General features: G+C 44.4%; 1 protein-coding gene across 1 annotated transcript in view; it reads left to right on the top strand.

Moving 5' to 3' along the window:
- STAG3 (stromal antigen 3) overlaps nucleotides 1-14,379 on the top strand; it is a 39,926-nt gene that overhangs the window by 2,775 nt on the left and 22,772 nt on the right. Inside the window, exons 4-26 of the mRNA XM_036825469.1 lie at nucleotides 23-139; nucleotides 1,648-1,744; nucleotides 2,471-2,547; nucleotides 2,832-3,036; nucleotides 3,467-3,618; nucleotides 6,980-7,053; nucleotides 7,994-8,117; nucleotides 8,606-8,704; nucleotides 8,910-8,989; nucleotides 9,319-9,426; nucleotides 9,694-9,808; nucleotides 9,971-10,076; nucleotides 10,256-10,359; nucleotides 10,601-10,693; nucleotides 10,803-10,892; nucleotides 11,153-11,353; nucleotides 11,473-11,543; nucleotides 11,651-11,738; nucleotides 12,217-12,297; nucleotides 12,385-12,477; nucleotides 12,639-12,807; nucleotides 12,902-13,038; nucleotides 13,811-13,912. Coding sequence (XP_036681364.1) covers nucleotides 23-139; nucleotides 1,648-1,744; nucleotides 2,471-2,547; nucleotides 2,832-3,036; nucleotides 3,467-3,618; nucleotides 6,980-7,053; nucleotides 7,994-8,117; nucleotides 8,606-8,704; nucleotides 8,910-8,989; nucleotides 9,319-9,426; nucleotides 9,694-9,808; nucleotides 9,971-10,076; nucleotides 10,256-10,359; nucleotides 10,601-10,693; nucleotides 10,803-10,892; nucleotides 11,153-11,353; nucleotides 11,473-11,543; nucleotides 11,651-11,738; nucleotides 12,217-12,297; nucleotides 12,385-12,477; nucleotides 12,639-12,807; nucleotides 12,902-13,038; nucleotides 13,811-13,912 — 2,583 coding nt within the window. The remainder of the gene's footprint in view (nucleotides 1-22; nucleotides 140-1,647; nucleotides 1,745-2,470; nucleotides 2,548-2,831; nucleotides 3,037-3,466; nucleotides 3,619-6,979; nucleotides 7,054-7,993; nucleotides 8,118-8,605; nucleotides 8,705-8,909; nucleotides 8,990-9,318; nucleotides 9,427-9,693; nucleotides 9,809-9,970; nucleotides 10,077-10,255; nucleotides 10,360-10,600; nucleotides 10,694-10,802; nucleotides 10,893-11,152; nucleotides 11,354-11,472; nucleotides 11,544-11,650; nucleotides 11,739-12,216; nucleotides 12,298-12,384; nucleotides 12,478-12,638; nucleotides 12,808-12,901; nucleotides 13,039-13,810; nucleotides 13,913-14,379) is intronic.

The following is a 14,379-nucleotide window of genomic DNA, read 5'->3' as shown; positions in this document are numbered from 1 at the left end:
ATGATCTCTTTACACTTACTAGGTGGCAAAACGTCCAAAGAAGGGGTCCCGAATGGTACGTGCTCATGGTCAGAAAGAGTCAGAGCCACCAGCCAGTGATCTCTTTGATGCTGTGAAAGCTGCCAAAAGTGACATGCAGGTAAAACAGAGTGTCTCACCTTTGTTTCTTGATACCTTCTCACCCCTTGTTGGGTGGAAAGATAAGTACAAGTGCCTACAAACTTGATTTAATGTAGACATTTTAGTGAATGTAACCTGTATCAGGAAAGGCAGATAAGACCACAGAGTGACTCCTTGGAGTGATTGATATAAGGGGGATCTTACATGAGAGGGAATGTTCCTTTCCTAATAGTATCACAGAACAGGATAGATTTTGCCTTGATTGATTGACGGAGGAGACAAGGAGAGGCATTGGATAATGTAGAAAAGAAGCTTGGATTTGGGTGGCAACTTGTTCACCTTTGTCACTTTTTAGCTCCACTTTTACAGTTATACCTAATTTTTTTCCCTCCCCACATATTTTTTCTCTTCTTACATTTCTTTTTCAATAATTTTATTGTAATTCTGTTATCATCTAAAAACATGTAAGGCATATATGCACTTAAAAATTTTTTTTCAGTGATCACCCAGGCCTCTAGCCCCAGCTCAAGAAATGAAACCTTAATGGTGCTGTAGAGACCCTTGTGTATCTTCCCTCCACCTTACTCCCCCAGTTCCCTCACCACCCAGAGATAACTACTAGAATGAATTTTCTGTTAACCATTCCCTTGTCTTGCATTATAATTTTATCACCAATGAATGTGTTTTCCTTAATTTAAGTGAATGAGTCGTTCTTTAGTTTTCTGTGACTTAAATTATTTCAGTTGTTTGAGATTCACCCTTATTGATGTATAGTGTGGATTTTTATAGTTTTTAGAAAAATTTAGAATTTTCAAACATACGGAGTTCTTCTATTTTTATTTTTGTTACTGGTTTCTGTGTGTTGGAATTCTTTGGGGCCTGGGTTGAAGATGGGTTGTTAAGAGAGGAAACCTACGTTTGCTTCTGGTGGTTGAGTGAGGACACTCCAGAATCACTTTTAATTAAATTATCTGATTGAGGTTATTTTGATTGTAGAGGTAATGTGGATCTGGACTGCAAATCCAGATATGGGAACTGGCTTATGGTTTTGAATTCTCAAGGGACAATTCGTTTTTCCCTCTACCCCACACTAAGGTCATAACAAGCTAGTTTTCTTGCTGGCCCCATCTTACCTATAGGTTTATTTCTCATTCTTGCTTTCATGAGGGTGTGACTCTTTGCAGGAGCCTCCTTTTGGACTACTCTTTTTGGAAGCCCTTTAGGCTCTATCTCCTATGCTCTACATTCCATGCAGCCATCTGGACAGAAAGTTAGCTTCCTAACTTTCTGTCTGTAGTTAAGAGACCCCTCAGAGCAAAAGTCAGCTTGCTTATCTCTCAGAATTGCTACATTCACTTCATTTTTGGCTTTTATGGAATTTTACCTTTCATTCTGGTTTAGCAATACATTTTAAAAGATGTTTTAATATTTTAATCAGAAGTTTAGATGCTTCAGTTAGAAAGCTTATACAGAATTTCTAGTCTGTCATATTGCCAGAAATAGAAATCATCCACATTGTTTTCCTAGTCTTTGGTAGATGAGTGGCTGGATAGCTACAAGCAAGACCAGGATGCAGGATTCCTGGAGCTCATTAACTTTTTCATCCGGTCATGTGGATGTAAAGGTGAGGAAACTCCTACCCTTTTCTAATCCCCAGCCTTTGCTCCTATATTGTAAGACTTTTTCTCCTTTTAGATCTGTAGGATTAGGCATTTCCTAAATAAATGGAGAGGGAAAAGCATAAGAAAAATTTCACTTATTTAACTAGTATCAACTACATTGTTGATAGGTAAATAGGGAAGTGATCCAGTAAGGAAATGTATTGGTTTGGAGACAAGACCCTTTGGAGAAAAATAAATAATCATGCTAACGTGATGGTATGATGTTTACAAATTTGGAAATGGACCATCAGACTTTTACTCTTCCTTTCTCTAAATGAAATAATCTTTTATTTTCTTATTCCTTATTTCTCAGCCACTTCATCTCATATTTCTCCACTGAAGTTGTGGGGCCCCAGGTCCCCAGAGGCCATGACCTAACTTTAGTCTTATAAGACTGCAGGTTGTATTATAAGAATCTGGCATCGTTTTCTTTGTTTTTTGATTGTTTGGAATATTTTTTTTTAACCATAGTTTTCCACTGTTTGATTCCCTTGGGTTTTCTAGAGAGGTTGCCTTATAGCAGGTACTCAGTTAGATGGTAGCAGATTTATGACTAGGATTCAGGTCTTCTGATTCCCCACCTAAGCTCTTTTCAGTACATTTCCTAGCTCATCTTCAAATGTATATGTTAAATGATCATAGTGTCCTGTTATTTGCCTTCTAAGTACCTCATCTCCTCCATTCCTCAGGCACTGTGACCGCTGAGATGTTCAAGAAGATGTCCAACTCGGAGATCATCCAGCACCTAACAGAACAGTTTAATGAGGTGGAGGAAGACAGTCCAGGATCCTCTTGCCACTCTTTTTTCAAAATACAAGGCCCATTATCCTCTTCTTTCGGATTCTGGGAAATAGGATAGCTTTTAGAAAGAGGAGTTTAATCTCTTGGGAGCAAAGGGGACCTATACACGTTATCTGAATATGCCTGTAGAGTTGAGAATGAGGTATAAGAGATACATTTTTACTATAGTATTGGGTTTTGACATCCAGTCCCTGTGACTTCGTAGACCTGGTAATAACTTTTCCATCCTTTTCATAAACTCTTTTACAGGACTCAGGAGACTATCCTCTGACAGCTCCAGGCCCATCCTGGAAGAAGTTCCAGGGCAGCTTCTGTGAATTTGTGAGGACGTTGGTCTATCGGTGCCAGTATAGTCTCCTCTATGATGGCTTCCCTATGGACAACCTCATCTCTCTGCTCACTGGCCTCTCAGACTCCCAAGTCCGTGCCTTCCGTCACACTAGCACCCTGGCTGGTAGGCAGTCACTTTTATTCTGTATATGTTCTCTTGGGGGTTGGTAGAACTTTCCTCTGTTCTCCAATCCTGGATCTTCTTTCCTACCTGCATTCTAGCTCTTTACTTCAGGGTCATGCTTCTTTTATCCCAAACCTCCATCCAGTTTCTCATTAGTGGAATTGTAAAAAGGAGTGGATTACAGTGATAGTTTCCAACCTTAATGTGTTTCTTATAGCTCACCACTGGGAATATGCTAAGGATTAAAGGAAGCCCAAAAGAGTTAGGGAGAGAAAAAATCCACTCCAGAACAGTGAGTCTTAGGATTTTAGGGTCACCCTGCTCCAGCTTTTCTTTTTCACTGCCCTTTTTTTTCCTTCTTTTTTGAACCTACCCTCCCTCCCTCTGACTTAAGTAATGATCTCTTTATCTTGTTTTTACTGACTCAAAGCCATGAAGCTGATGACCTCCCTGGTAAGAGTTGCCCTCCAACTGAGTCTGCACAAGGACAACAATCAACGTCAGTACGAGGCTGAACGAAACAAGGGGCCAGGACAGAGATCACCTGAGCGACTGGAGAGCCTGTTGGAGAAACGCAAAGAGGTGAGAAGTGTTCCCTGCCTCTTCCCTCCTCTCCTGGCTTCCATCACAGCTGCTGCAGCCCACCTTATCAGTCCCCAAGCTTCTCTCTGCTAAGGCACAGTCCCCCAGGCAAGCTTTCAGATCATGAATGATGGAGTCTGGCAATAGTTTAATAGACCCCTCCGGTCAGAGGTTATTGCATACTCACTTTGTTTCTGGGATGTGGGCTCAATAGAGCATTTCTAGTTTAGAGTAAATTTTAGAGTTCTCTATAATTCCACTTTTGCTCAGTTTCCATTGTCTGCATTCATTATCACAGGTGTTTAAATGTTGTGCCTGCATCTTGTGCAGGGGGTTAAGCATTGACTTGCTTGTCAAGTGTGCAGTATGCAGGTTACCACAGGAGTACTGAAGGCGAACCACTGATGCGGGAGGCCAAGTTTTCAAGGAATGGATAGGACACAGGCCTTTCAATCTCTCCTGGGTTTAAATTCTGTTCCAGTTAGCTACTAGCTCCATGGCCTTATGTAACCTCTAAGCTTCAGTTTCCTTTCCTTTAAAAAGGGGATAATTCTTTTTGTGAAGATTAAATGAGATGAATAAATTGCCTAGCTGGGCACATAGTAGGTACTTGCTTTGTTTCCTGTTAAACTTGAAGAAGACCACTGGAGGACATAAACCCCAACAAAATCTTTTACACTGATTAAACCTTCAAACAGCTGTGTCTGTCATGAGACTAACACTGATTTCCCCCTCATTCCCCCTAAGTATCTGAGACCTCCCCCACCATGAGGTTGGCAGGACTCATCATGTCTAACTATGCCAGTTGACTGTTTTCCAGCTCTCACCAAGGATATCTTCCATGCTAAATCATTAGAGAAAAATCTGTGCTTTCCTGATTCTCTTTTGCTGTTTTCACTGTCAGTATGTCTTAAACCTCATGTGTACTGGGTGTGTCTCAAATCTTAAATTATATACATTAGCGTGACTCCTATTATTTGGACTTCTCTGGGCTCTTGCTTCATCAGTTATCGTTTGGCTTTCTGTCTTTAATCTCTCCCTCCCCACTGTTTTCCTCTCTCCACTTATAAATGTATATAAGCCCTTGAATCTTCTTTCATTCTCCTCTATAAGCTACTCCATTTCTATCCTTCCTTTTAGTATTTCTTTACTTCCTTAATATCCAACTGAATCCTTTCACTACCTAGCTTCTATCCCCATTTTTTTCTTTCAAGTTATTTTCTCCAAACCAGTGACTTCTTAATCCCTATAGCCAATGACCTTTTTTCAGTCTCCCTTTTCAACTTACATAGAATTTGGTACTGATGACCCACCTTTCCTCCTTCCCTCCCTCTCTTTTTTTTAAATTTTATTTATTTATTTATTTATTTATTTATTTATTTATTTATTTTTATTTTTGGCTGTGTTGGGTCTTTGTTTGTGTGTGAGGGCTTTCTCTAGTTGTGGCAAGCGGGGGCCACTCTTCATCGCGGTGCGCGGGCCTCTCACTATCGCGGCCTCTCTTGTTGCGGAGCACAGGCTCCAGATGCGCAGGCTCAGTAGTTGTGGCTCACGGGCCTAGTTGCTCTGCGGCATGTGGGATCTTCCCAGACCAGGGCTCGAACCCGTGTCCCCTGCATTGGCAGGCAGATTCTCAACCACTGCGCCACCAGGGAAGCCCCTCCCTCCCTCTCTTTCCTTTTCCTTTAAATAAGAAAATTTTCAAACGTTCAGAAAAATAGATAACACTGGTAGAATGAACACTGCATATAAATAATCTAGATTTAACTAGATTTAAATCTAGATTTAACTAATATTTCACTACATTTGCCTCATCTATTTTTTTTTTTTTTTTACTATTTTGTACTAAATTATGGACATACTGGTATTTCAACCTAAAGACTTAAGTATGTCGTCTAAAAAAAATGTTACTACATAATCCCAGTACCATTTTCATATCCAAAAATATTAACAATGATTCCCTAATATTTTGTAATCGCAATTCATATTTAAAATTTTCCATTTGTCCCCAAAGTACCTTTTTTTTTTTTTTTTTTTTTTTTTTTAAAGGAAGGGAACTTTTTTTTTTTTTTAGAAATTCACGTTCTTTTTTTATTTTATTTATTTATTTATTTATGACTGTGTTGAGTCTTCGTTTCTGTGCGAGGGCTTTCTCTAGTTGCGGCAAGTGGGGACCACTCTTCATCGCGGTGCGCGGGCCTCTCACCATCGCGGCCTCTCTTGTTGCGGAGCACAGGCTCCAGATATCTGGTTAATTCCAACCAGGATTTAATTAAGGACTATGCATTACATTTGGTTGTTGTGTTTCTTAAGTCTCTTATACAGAATCTCTGCCCACCCCCCATTTTCCCCCAATATATTGATTTATTGAAGAGTTGGGGCAGTTGTCTTAAAGAACGTTCCCTTGTAATTCTGCTTCCTTGTTATCTGTTATTCATCTAATCTAGGGTTTCTCAACAATGGCATTTAGGGAGCTGTCCTGGCATTACAGGATGTTTAGCAGCATCTCTGGCCTCTATCCACTAGATGGCAGTAGTACCTTCCCAGGTTATGCCAACCAAAAATGTCTACAGACATTGCTGAATGTCCCCTGGGAGCCACCAGTTGAGAACCACTGATATAATCTCTTCTCTTTTTTTGTTAGTTCCGCTTCTTTTGTCAAACAAACTGCATTTATTAAAAATTTTTTCCCAATTGTTGTTAGTCAAAAACATGTATAACTACCAGCTAGGGCCTCTGAATAGCCAAAGATAGTCAAAATAATGAGACACAGAAGGGATATTATTTTTTCCAAACACAGATCTCTGAGGCATTAGTTGACTATACGGCTTCTTCCAGAATTAGAAGGTTTAACCTTTTTCTATTCTGATAACGTGTTGGCTACATTTTCTTTTTCGCTGCTTTTGACTGATGAGTTTCATTACTTTCATTTGCAAACTCCACCCTTCTCATCAACTTTGTATTTTAGATGTATCTATTGACTGCCTGATTTCACCGGCCTATCCACTGTCACAAGTGGATGAGTAGGTGATATTCTTTTCCAAGGTATCTAATCCGTAGAAAGAGAAAGTTAGAGGCCTGTAACTTTCATACCTTACTATAGATGTATATTTCTCATGTGGGGGAAAAAATGACTTGGGGAGAAAGAAGTATTATGAACGTGTGGGAAATAAAGCCAAATGTCCTGAAAATTTAAAAAAAAAAAAATTAGAAGGTTTAAAAGGGAACAAAGGATACCAGAGGTTCAGACTGTGTCCTCTTATTAATAGGAAGTAGGTGGATGTCATGCTTTTCTTATATTTTTGTGGCCTTATATTATTGGGGGACATGAGAGATTGACCTGTTACTCCCTGTCCTCCAGCTCCAAGAGCATCAAGAGGAGATTGAGGGAATGATGAATGCCCTCTTCAGGGGTGTCTTTGTACATCGGTACAGGTGAGTTACTGGGCTCCTCTCATTGAAGCAGCTGGTCCTCAGTTATGGAGTCTGTGGAAGTGTGACAAGGTCTCCTCCTAACCCTGAGTTATCTGGTTAGTCCCACAGCTAGTGCAGCAGGGGCAAAAACTCTAACAACAAGTGTTCCAAATTAGGTTTAGTTTATCCCCGCCTACAAAGGATTGTGTAAACTCTTCTGGGAGAGACGATAAGAGGGTAAGGCATTGCTGAGTATTCTTCTGCTCCAGCTTTGCCTGAGACCTCCCCTCCCCCATCTTCCTGGGGCTTGAGCCTTGAGAAGACAAGAGCAGAGAGCCAAAAGGCAGGGCCTTTCTGAGGGTGTACAGCTCGGTAAGCCTTTTCCTAGCCCACTTCACTGTGCCTTACACTGTGCTAAAGGCAGGGGAGTTTTATACAGTAAAGAACTTCTTCCTCAGTATTTGTGTCTCACTCTTACCTAGATTTCAACCTCTGCCTTTCCAGAACCCTTTAGCTGATGTAATCTTATCTTGAAGTGGAAGCAAAACAGACACGTGGATATATTGTACAACACAGGGAATATAGCTTATATTTTATAATAACTATAAATATAACCTTTAAAAATTGTGAATCACTATGTTGTACCTGAAACTTATATAATATTGTACATCAACTGTACCTCAGTTAGACACACACACACGCAGTTTGGGCAACAGCTAAATTAAATTCCAAAATCAGTTTTTAAAAGGGGCATGGAGGATAAGTTCAACTATTTTATAGGTTGGTTACAGAAATAAAGTGTTCACTTTTTAAAATACTCACATTGGGAGGAGGAAATGAAAGGCCTAGTACCTGGTGTTTAGTCAAGAAAATAGATTCTCCTGTGACAAAGAGATATCTGCTGGGATGGAAAGTGAGTTTGGAGAGAAGGTAATAAGGGTCAGTTTCTCTCTGTGCCTAGGGATGTCCTTCCTGAGATCCGTGCTATCTGCATTGAGGAGCTTGGGTCTTGGATGCAAAGCTACAGTACCTCTTTCCTCACTGACAGCTATTTAAAATATATTGGCTGGACCCTGCATGATAAGGTGAGAGTTGAGTCAGTCCTCTTCCCTGCCCTAGGATGCTTCAGCTTTTCCTGGTACTGCCACTTAGGTGTTTCACTAGTGGTCAGTGATCAGCTCATCAAGACACTGAACCTCGAAACTCCCCCAGTATTTGGGAGGGTAGGATAAGTTAGGAGAGAGAAAGATATATCTCGGCGATTAAATGCCTCAAAACCACAGTCGAGTGGAGAAAGACTTTCCCTATAGAAAGGTGAGAAAGTTATTGACAGGGTGGTAATGCAAGTGCTAGGATGGTAGCCAAAAGATCCTTTTAATCATGATTGCTAAATTCTGCTGTGATCCTTTTGGATTTTAAGTGAGAAGACAGCTGTTCATTGTCTCTGAGACATTTCAGAGTCCTCGATACAGAGGACACCCAGGCCCAGAATGAGTAATCTGAGAGGGAAGTATGGAGGCCCAGTGGGGGTGAGTAGAGGAGGAGTCAGCCACATTTCCCTTCTCCTCAGTAGCATCGAGAAGTCCGTCTGAAGTGCTTGAAGGCTCTAAAAGGGCTGTACGGCAACCGAGACTGGACTGCACGCCTGGAGCTCTTTACCAGCCGCTTTAAGGTAAAATCGGGACAGTGCTCCTGTGCTTGGCTGTCTGTGGTTCCCATTTCCCCACCTCGTTTATCCATGTCTGTTACTTTTATATATCCATAGATATCCCAGTGTCTGCTTCTACACCCTGTCTTTAGGAATCCCTCAGATTCTAAGAAAACGGTGTTTTGGGATGGATACAATGAGCTATTGAGCAATGTTCTCCTTCTTACAGGACCGGTTGGTTTCCATGGTCATGGACCGAGAGTATGACGTGGCAGTGGAGGCCGTCAGGTTACTAACACTTATCCTTAAGTGAGTCCTGGGAAGTGGAGAGGCAAGCATCTCAGACTTACCTTTTCAGCATCAGACAGGCCCTTCCAGAGTCCTATCCCTCCACGGATTGTAGGTTGACTCTTGTTTATATACAGGTTGAAAGACAGAGGTCACTCCCGAGTTGCAGGATCTCCAGGGGGCAAATTTCCTATCTTCTCTAACTCTTCATATCCCTCTGTTTTCCACTCTTCCATTTGAAAGTTCTTTGTGAGTTAATCCTTGTTGGTTTTCCCTTTTTGTTTCTAGCCTTAGTTGTGCTAGAGGACGACATCTATGTCCACCTGCTTTTTCTGCTTTTCTCCTGGCAGGAACATGGAAGGGGTGCTGACAGAGGCAGACTGTGAGAGCATCTACCCTGTTGTGTACGCCTCTAACAGAGCCCTGGCCTCTGCTGTAGGGGAGTTTCTGTACTGGAAGTGAGTGGGCCTCTTTTCGTTTGTTCCTTCAACACCATCATCTGTTGTTTTCTCTCCATCATCTGCTGCTGCTCTTTCTAAGGACTTCCCATACCTATAAAGTCTCCCTTGGTGTCTCCTTCCCTTCTCAACGCCTTGGGGCTTTCCTTAGCTCTGCGCCTCTTTTTCCTTTAATCCTCTCCTTGGACTGTTTCTTCCTTCCATGGTAACTGTTGCACTGCTTACTTCCTTCCGTGCTATGCCCTTTCCCTGTGTCCCCTCTACCAGGCTCTTCTACCCTGAGTGTGAGACAAGAACGGTGGGTGAGAGAGAGCGACGCCGAAGTCCGCGCTCCCAGAGGACTTTCTTCCACCTTCTGCTGTCCTTTTTTGTGGAGAGTGAGGTGACGTATGGAAAGGAGCTGTTGGGCTCTCATGCGTAAGACCTTCAGGTAGAGAAGGATGGGAGCTGGCACTGCAGAAAGGAGAGAAATGGTTCGTTAGTAGCCAATTCCTAGAGTTTTAACATGTGGCTTCAGTAACTTAACATCTGTCTTCTTCCACAGCTCCATTACCACGCTGCATACTTAGTAGACAGTCTGTGGGACTGTGCGGGGCCTCAGCTGAAGGACTGGGAGAGTCTGACAAGCCTGCTGCTGGAGAAGGACCAGAGTGTGTGCCACCTGGTAGCCAGGGCAGGGGACCTCTCATCTCCTAGTAGGAAACCAGGAGAGATTTCTCTCCTGACTTGTGAAAGGCATAGGTGTCATGGGCGGTGGGGCGGTGGGGTCCTTGGAGATGGAGGGTGGCCACCCTGTGATTCTGTGTTTTCCATCCTCCTGCCACCTTAGACCTGGGCGACGTACAGGAGAGCACACTGATAGAAATCCTTGTGTCCAGTGTCCGGCAAGCTTCCGAGGGTCACCCGCCTGTGGGGCGGGTCACGGGGAGGAAGGTATGGCACGAGTGGCAGGGTAGGTTGGTTAGCAATATTAATCCAGGCAGGTATTGTCCGTCCTAACCCTCAAGTCTTAGGTTTGGGTGCTCCTTCCTCTGCCCCTCAAAGAATTCCATTTCCAGAGAAAGAAATCTGAAGGGAGCTGCTGAGTTTTCCTTCCTGGGAAGATAAGATTGTTGGGCAGAGGAATACATGTACACACACTTTTACCCCCACCCCCAAATGATTGTAATTCCAGGGCTTAACCCCCAAAGAACGTAAGATCCAAGCCGATGACAAGGTGAAGCTGACTGAGCACCTCATCCCCCTGCTCCCCCAGCTCCTGGCCAAGGTAGGGGTGCCCCACTGCTCAGCCTCTGGGGGTGAGCGGTTGGAAGGAAGTGGCCTGCAGGACAGCAGGACAGCAGGTAACACGCAGGCGTTCCTCTCGGTCGCCACAGTTCTCAGCCGATGCGGAGAAGGCTGCTCCCCTGCTGCAGCTTCTCAACTACTTTGACCTCAGCATCTACTGCACCAGGCGCTTGGAGAAAGTGAGAGAGGAGGACACGTTTCCTGTACTTTGCTACTTTCGTCCTAGGGCCAAAGGTTCTACTGCTAGTATCCGGTTTTTCTCAAGAACCTGGATTCTAGAAAAACCAATAAGCCCTCCCTTTCTGAGGCATTTTATCCTTGAAGTTTAAAGCTTTCGACCCTGTTTCTTTTCTCCCCACCTCTAGTCCCCTCCGGAGGAGTTGTCCTCCCCGCCCCCCCCCCCCACAGCACGGTCTTCTCCCACCTTTTTCTCTCTCAGCACCTGGAGCTGCTCCTGCAGCAGCTCCAAGAGGTGGTGGTGAAGCACACGGAACCAGCGGTGCTTGAGGCTGGTGCTCATGCCCTCTATCTGCTCTGTAATCCGGAGTTCACGTTCTTCAGCCGGGTGGACTTTGCCCGCAGCCAGCTTGTGGATCTGCTAACTGACCGCTTCCAGCAGGAGCTTGAAGAGCAGCTGCAGGTTGGGAGTGGGGCTGCATGACGGGACACCCCAGACTTGTGTGGGAGAGGCCCCAAGATGGGGGTGTGGATCTGTGAGTTCTTGGGAAAATCCCATTGTGGACCTTCTTCCTTCCTCAGTCGTCCTTCCTAGATGAGGATGAGGTGTACGGTCTGGCAGCCACTCTGAAGCGCCTCTCTGCCTTCTACAAGTGAGCAGCTCCCCTCCTGCTGCCTCTTCCGTTTCTCCCGCTGTCTGTGGGGTTGATTTCTCTCATTCTCTTCCAGTGTAACGTTTTTCTCTCCCCGCCCCCCAAAGTGCCCATGACCTAACCCGCTGGGAGCTCTATGAGCCGTGCTACCGACTCCTCCGGAAGGCTGTGGACACAGGAGAGGTTCCTCACCAGGCAAGTAGACAAGTTGCAGACGTGGAGGCAGGAGAGAGTTTTAAGGGCCATGTCCTAGGTGGCCACCTCACACGCAGTTCGAGTCCCAGGGCTGTGGAGCGGATGAGAGAGAGAGAGATCTTGATCATGTGTGTCGTTCCTTCCATCCCAATCTTGGAAGGTGAATGTACTTTCCAGCACCTGAAAACAGCCATTCTCTCTGGTTTCTGGGGAGTCAAGGATAATATTGAGGGGGTCTAGGAGACTTTAAATAAATTAGGGAGAGGTGGCATTCCTACTCAGGATAGAATCCTCTGAAGACTTCCAGAATCAGTTTTTTTCTACCAGAAAAGGAATTGGGTCTCTCCTAATCTCATTTTCTCTCTTCTTGTCTGCTTTTTTCTTTTTTCCCTCCTTTGTGTGTATCTGCCTGTCTGTCTCTCTCTCCCCACCTGCCTCTTACTCCTGACCCTCATTTTGTAACATTTGGTTGTTACAGGTGATCCTGCCAGCCTTGACTCTTGTCTATTTTTCCATTCTCTGGACACTAACCCACGTTTCTGGATCAGGTGCTTCCCAGGTGAATATGGGTCTGAGTAGGGGGAACGGGAATGGAGGAGCCCGTGTCTTCCTTCATTTCTCCCTGCTGAAGCCATTGTCTCCACAGAAGCAGCTGTTGAGTTTGAAGGGCAGGATGGTGACCTTCTGTGAACTCTGCCAGAACTGCCTCTCGGATGTGGATCCTGAGATTCAGGAGCAGGTGAGCGTTTACTCAAGTGAGCGTATGTCAGGACGCGAGTCATTCCCCCCACCCCGACCCTGTGGTCTGAGGAAACCCCGTTCTGAGGGGAAATTAGCAATGTAATTTCTGTCTTGGTCAATATTCTGTCCTTTTTAAGCGTTCATTTTTTTCCCTGACAGGCTTTTGTATTGTTAAGTGATCTGCTGCTCATCTTCAGCCCTCAGATGATTGTCGGGGGACGAGAGTTCCTTAAGCCCCTTGTCTTTATTCCTGAAGCCACTCTCCAGTCTGAGCTGGCCAGCTTCCTCATGGACCACGTCTTCATCCAGCCTGGAGAACTGGGCAGTGGTACAGGGGCTCTATACCTGGGGCTCAGGCATATAGGGCAGGAGGTCTGAATCTGTGATTCTGATGTTTCCATTCTCCACTTGATGTGAACCAGGTCATTCCCAGGAGGATCATTTACAGATAGAGCAGCTGCACCAGCGGCGCCGCCTCCTGGCTGGGTTCTGCAAGCTGTTGCTTTATGGGGTGCTGGAGATGGACGCAGCCTCGGATGTTTTCAAACACTACAACAAGGTACAGCAGGGCGCCAAGCTGAGCACGGCCATGGCTGCAGATGCTGTAGCACTACAGAAAGGAGGGTTGGGGAGATGATGGTATCAGGCTTAAAAGGAGAAGCAGGGGGGAAGGCCAATAGTTTAGAATAAAGGGATAAAGAAAAGAGACTTAGTAGTAAATAGTTAATGGAGAAAAAACTGTTAGGAGGAAGAAACTCATTGGAGGGAAAGTATCTTATTCTTCTTGTCCAGACTTTTTTTTTTTAATGTGAACCTAGTCTATGGAATGGGGTAATGTAAGAAAGGGAAATGAGAATGGAAGAGGGTTCAATCCTCATGAGATACCTAGATATATACCTCATTTCCTCAACCCACCATTGTGTTGATTTCTGTTCATTGAGTACGTACTATCCCAGGCACTAAGGACACCTCAGTGAACGAAATAGTCAATGGTTCCTCCTTCCTGGAGCTTCTGTTCTAGTCGGGAAAGACAAATAGCAAAGGCTTCGGTGCTGGATGACACTGGGCTCTGGCACGCTTACTACCCTTCTTCTCCAAGAAATGGGCTCAGGGCAGAGTTTCTTCCCTTATTTGCCTAAACTGATTTCTTTGGGGCTTTGTACCTGTTGGTTAGAGGTGTGGTCTAGTATGAGTTGTTTTATGCTTAGGTTCACATTTCCCTACCTAAGGCTGTTTTGGAAGGAGATACGGTTAGGGCTGTGAAGAAAGAAACAAAACGAACAGTTTTTTCCTGTGGTCAGACAGTATCTTCTCCACTTCCTTTCCATCAGTTCTACAATGACTATGGTGACATTATCAAGGAAACGTTAACTAGAGCAAGGCAGATCGACCGAAGTCACTGTTCCCGAATCCTGCTGCTGAGCCTCAAGCAGGTACGCCCTTCCGCCTACAGTGCCTCAGACCTGACGCGCCCTCCCTGCAGCCCACCCACAGCCGTCTAGAACGTGAGATCCTTCAGAGCAGGAAGTTTCTGATTTACTTTGGCTTTTATTCCACATGACAGTCACCTTCACAGTTAGTAGAGCCATAAAAAGTATTTTTATAACTGTCTGGGCAGTTTCCATGCCAACCCCATAGAAACTCCATGTCAGTTAGGACATGGGAGCACCAACAGTAAAGTGATAGGGAATTCCTCATTCTTTTTCTAGTCTGTTCTCTCTCAACCCCTTCAGTTACTACAGACATTTTTATTGTTACAGAGCAGGGTGAAGCCTCTCTCTTGCAAGGGAGTCAGGAATAGGGTCAGTGTCCTAGGAGGAAAGAAAGAGTAAAAATAGCAGATGGTGTCCCAAGCCCTTTTGGATTTCTGGGCAGAGAAGGGAATGCTATACTTCCTTGT

Source organism: Balaenoptera musculus, chromosome 15 (assembly GCF_009873245.2).
Source record: "Balaenoptera musculus isolate JJ_BM4_2016_0621 chromosome 15, mBalMus1.pri.v3, whole genome shotgun sequence".
In the NCBI taxonomy this organism is placed as follows: Eukaryota; Metazoa; Chordata; class Mammalia; order Artiodactyla; family Balaenopteridae; genus Balaenoptera; species Balaenoptera musculus.
Note: the sequence above shows the minus strand (reverse complement) of the source record. Positions and strands in the feature narration are given on the sequence as shown.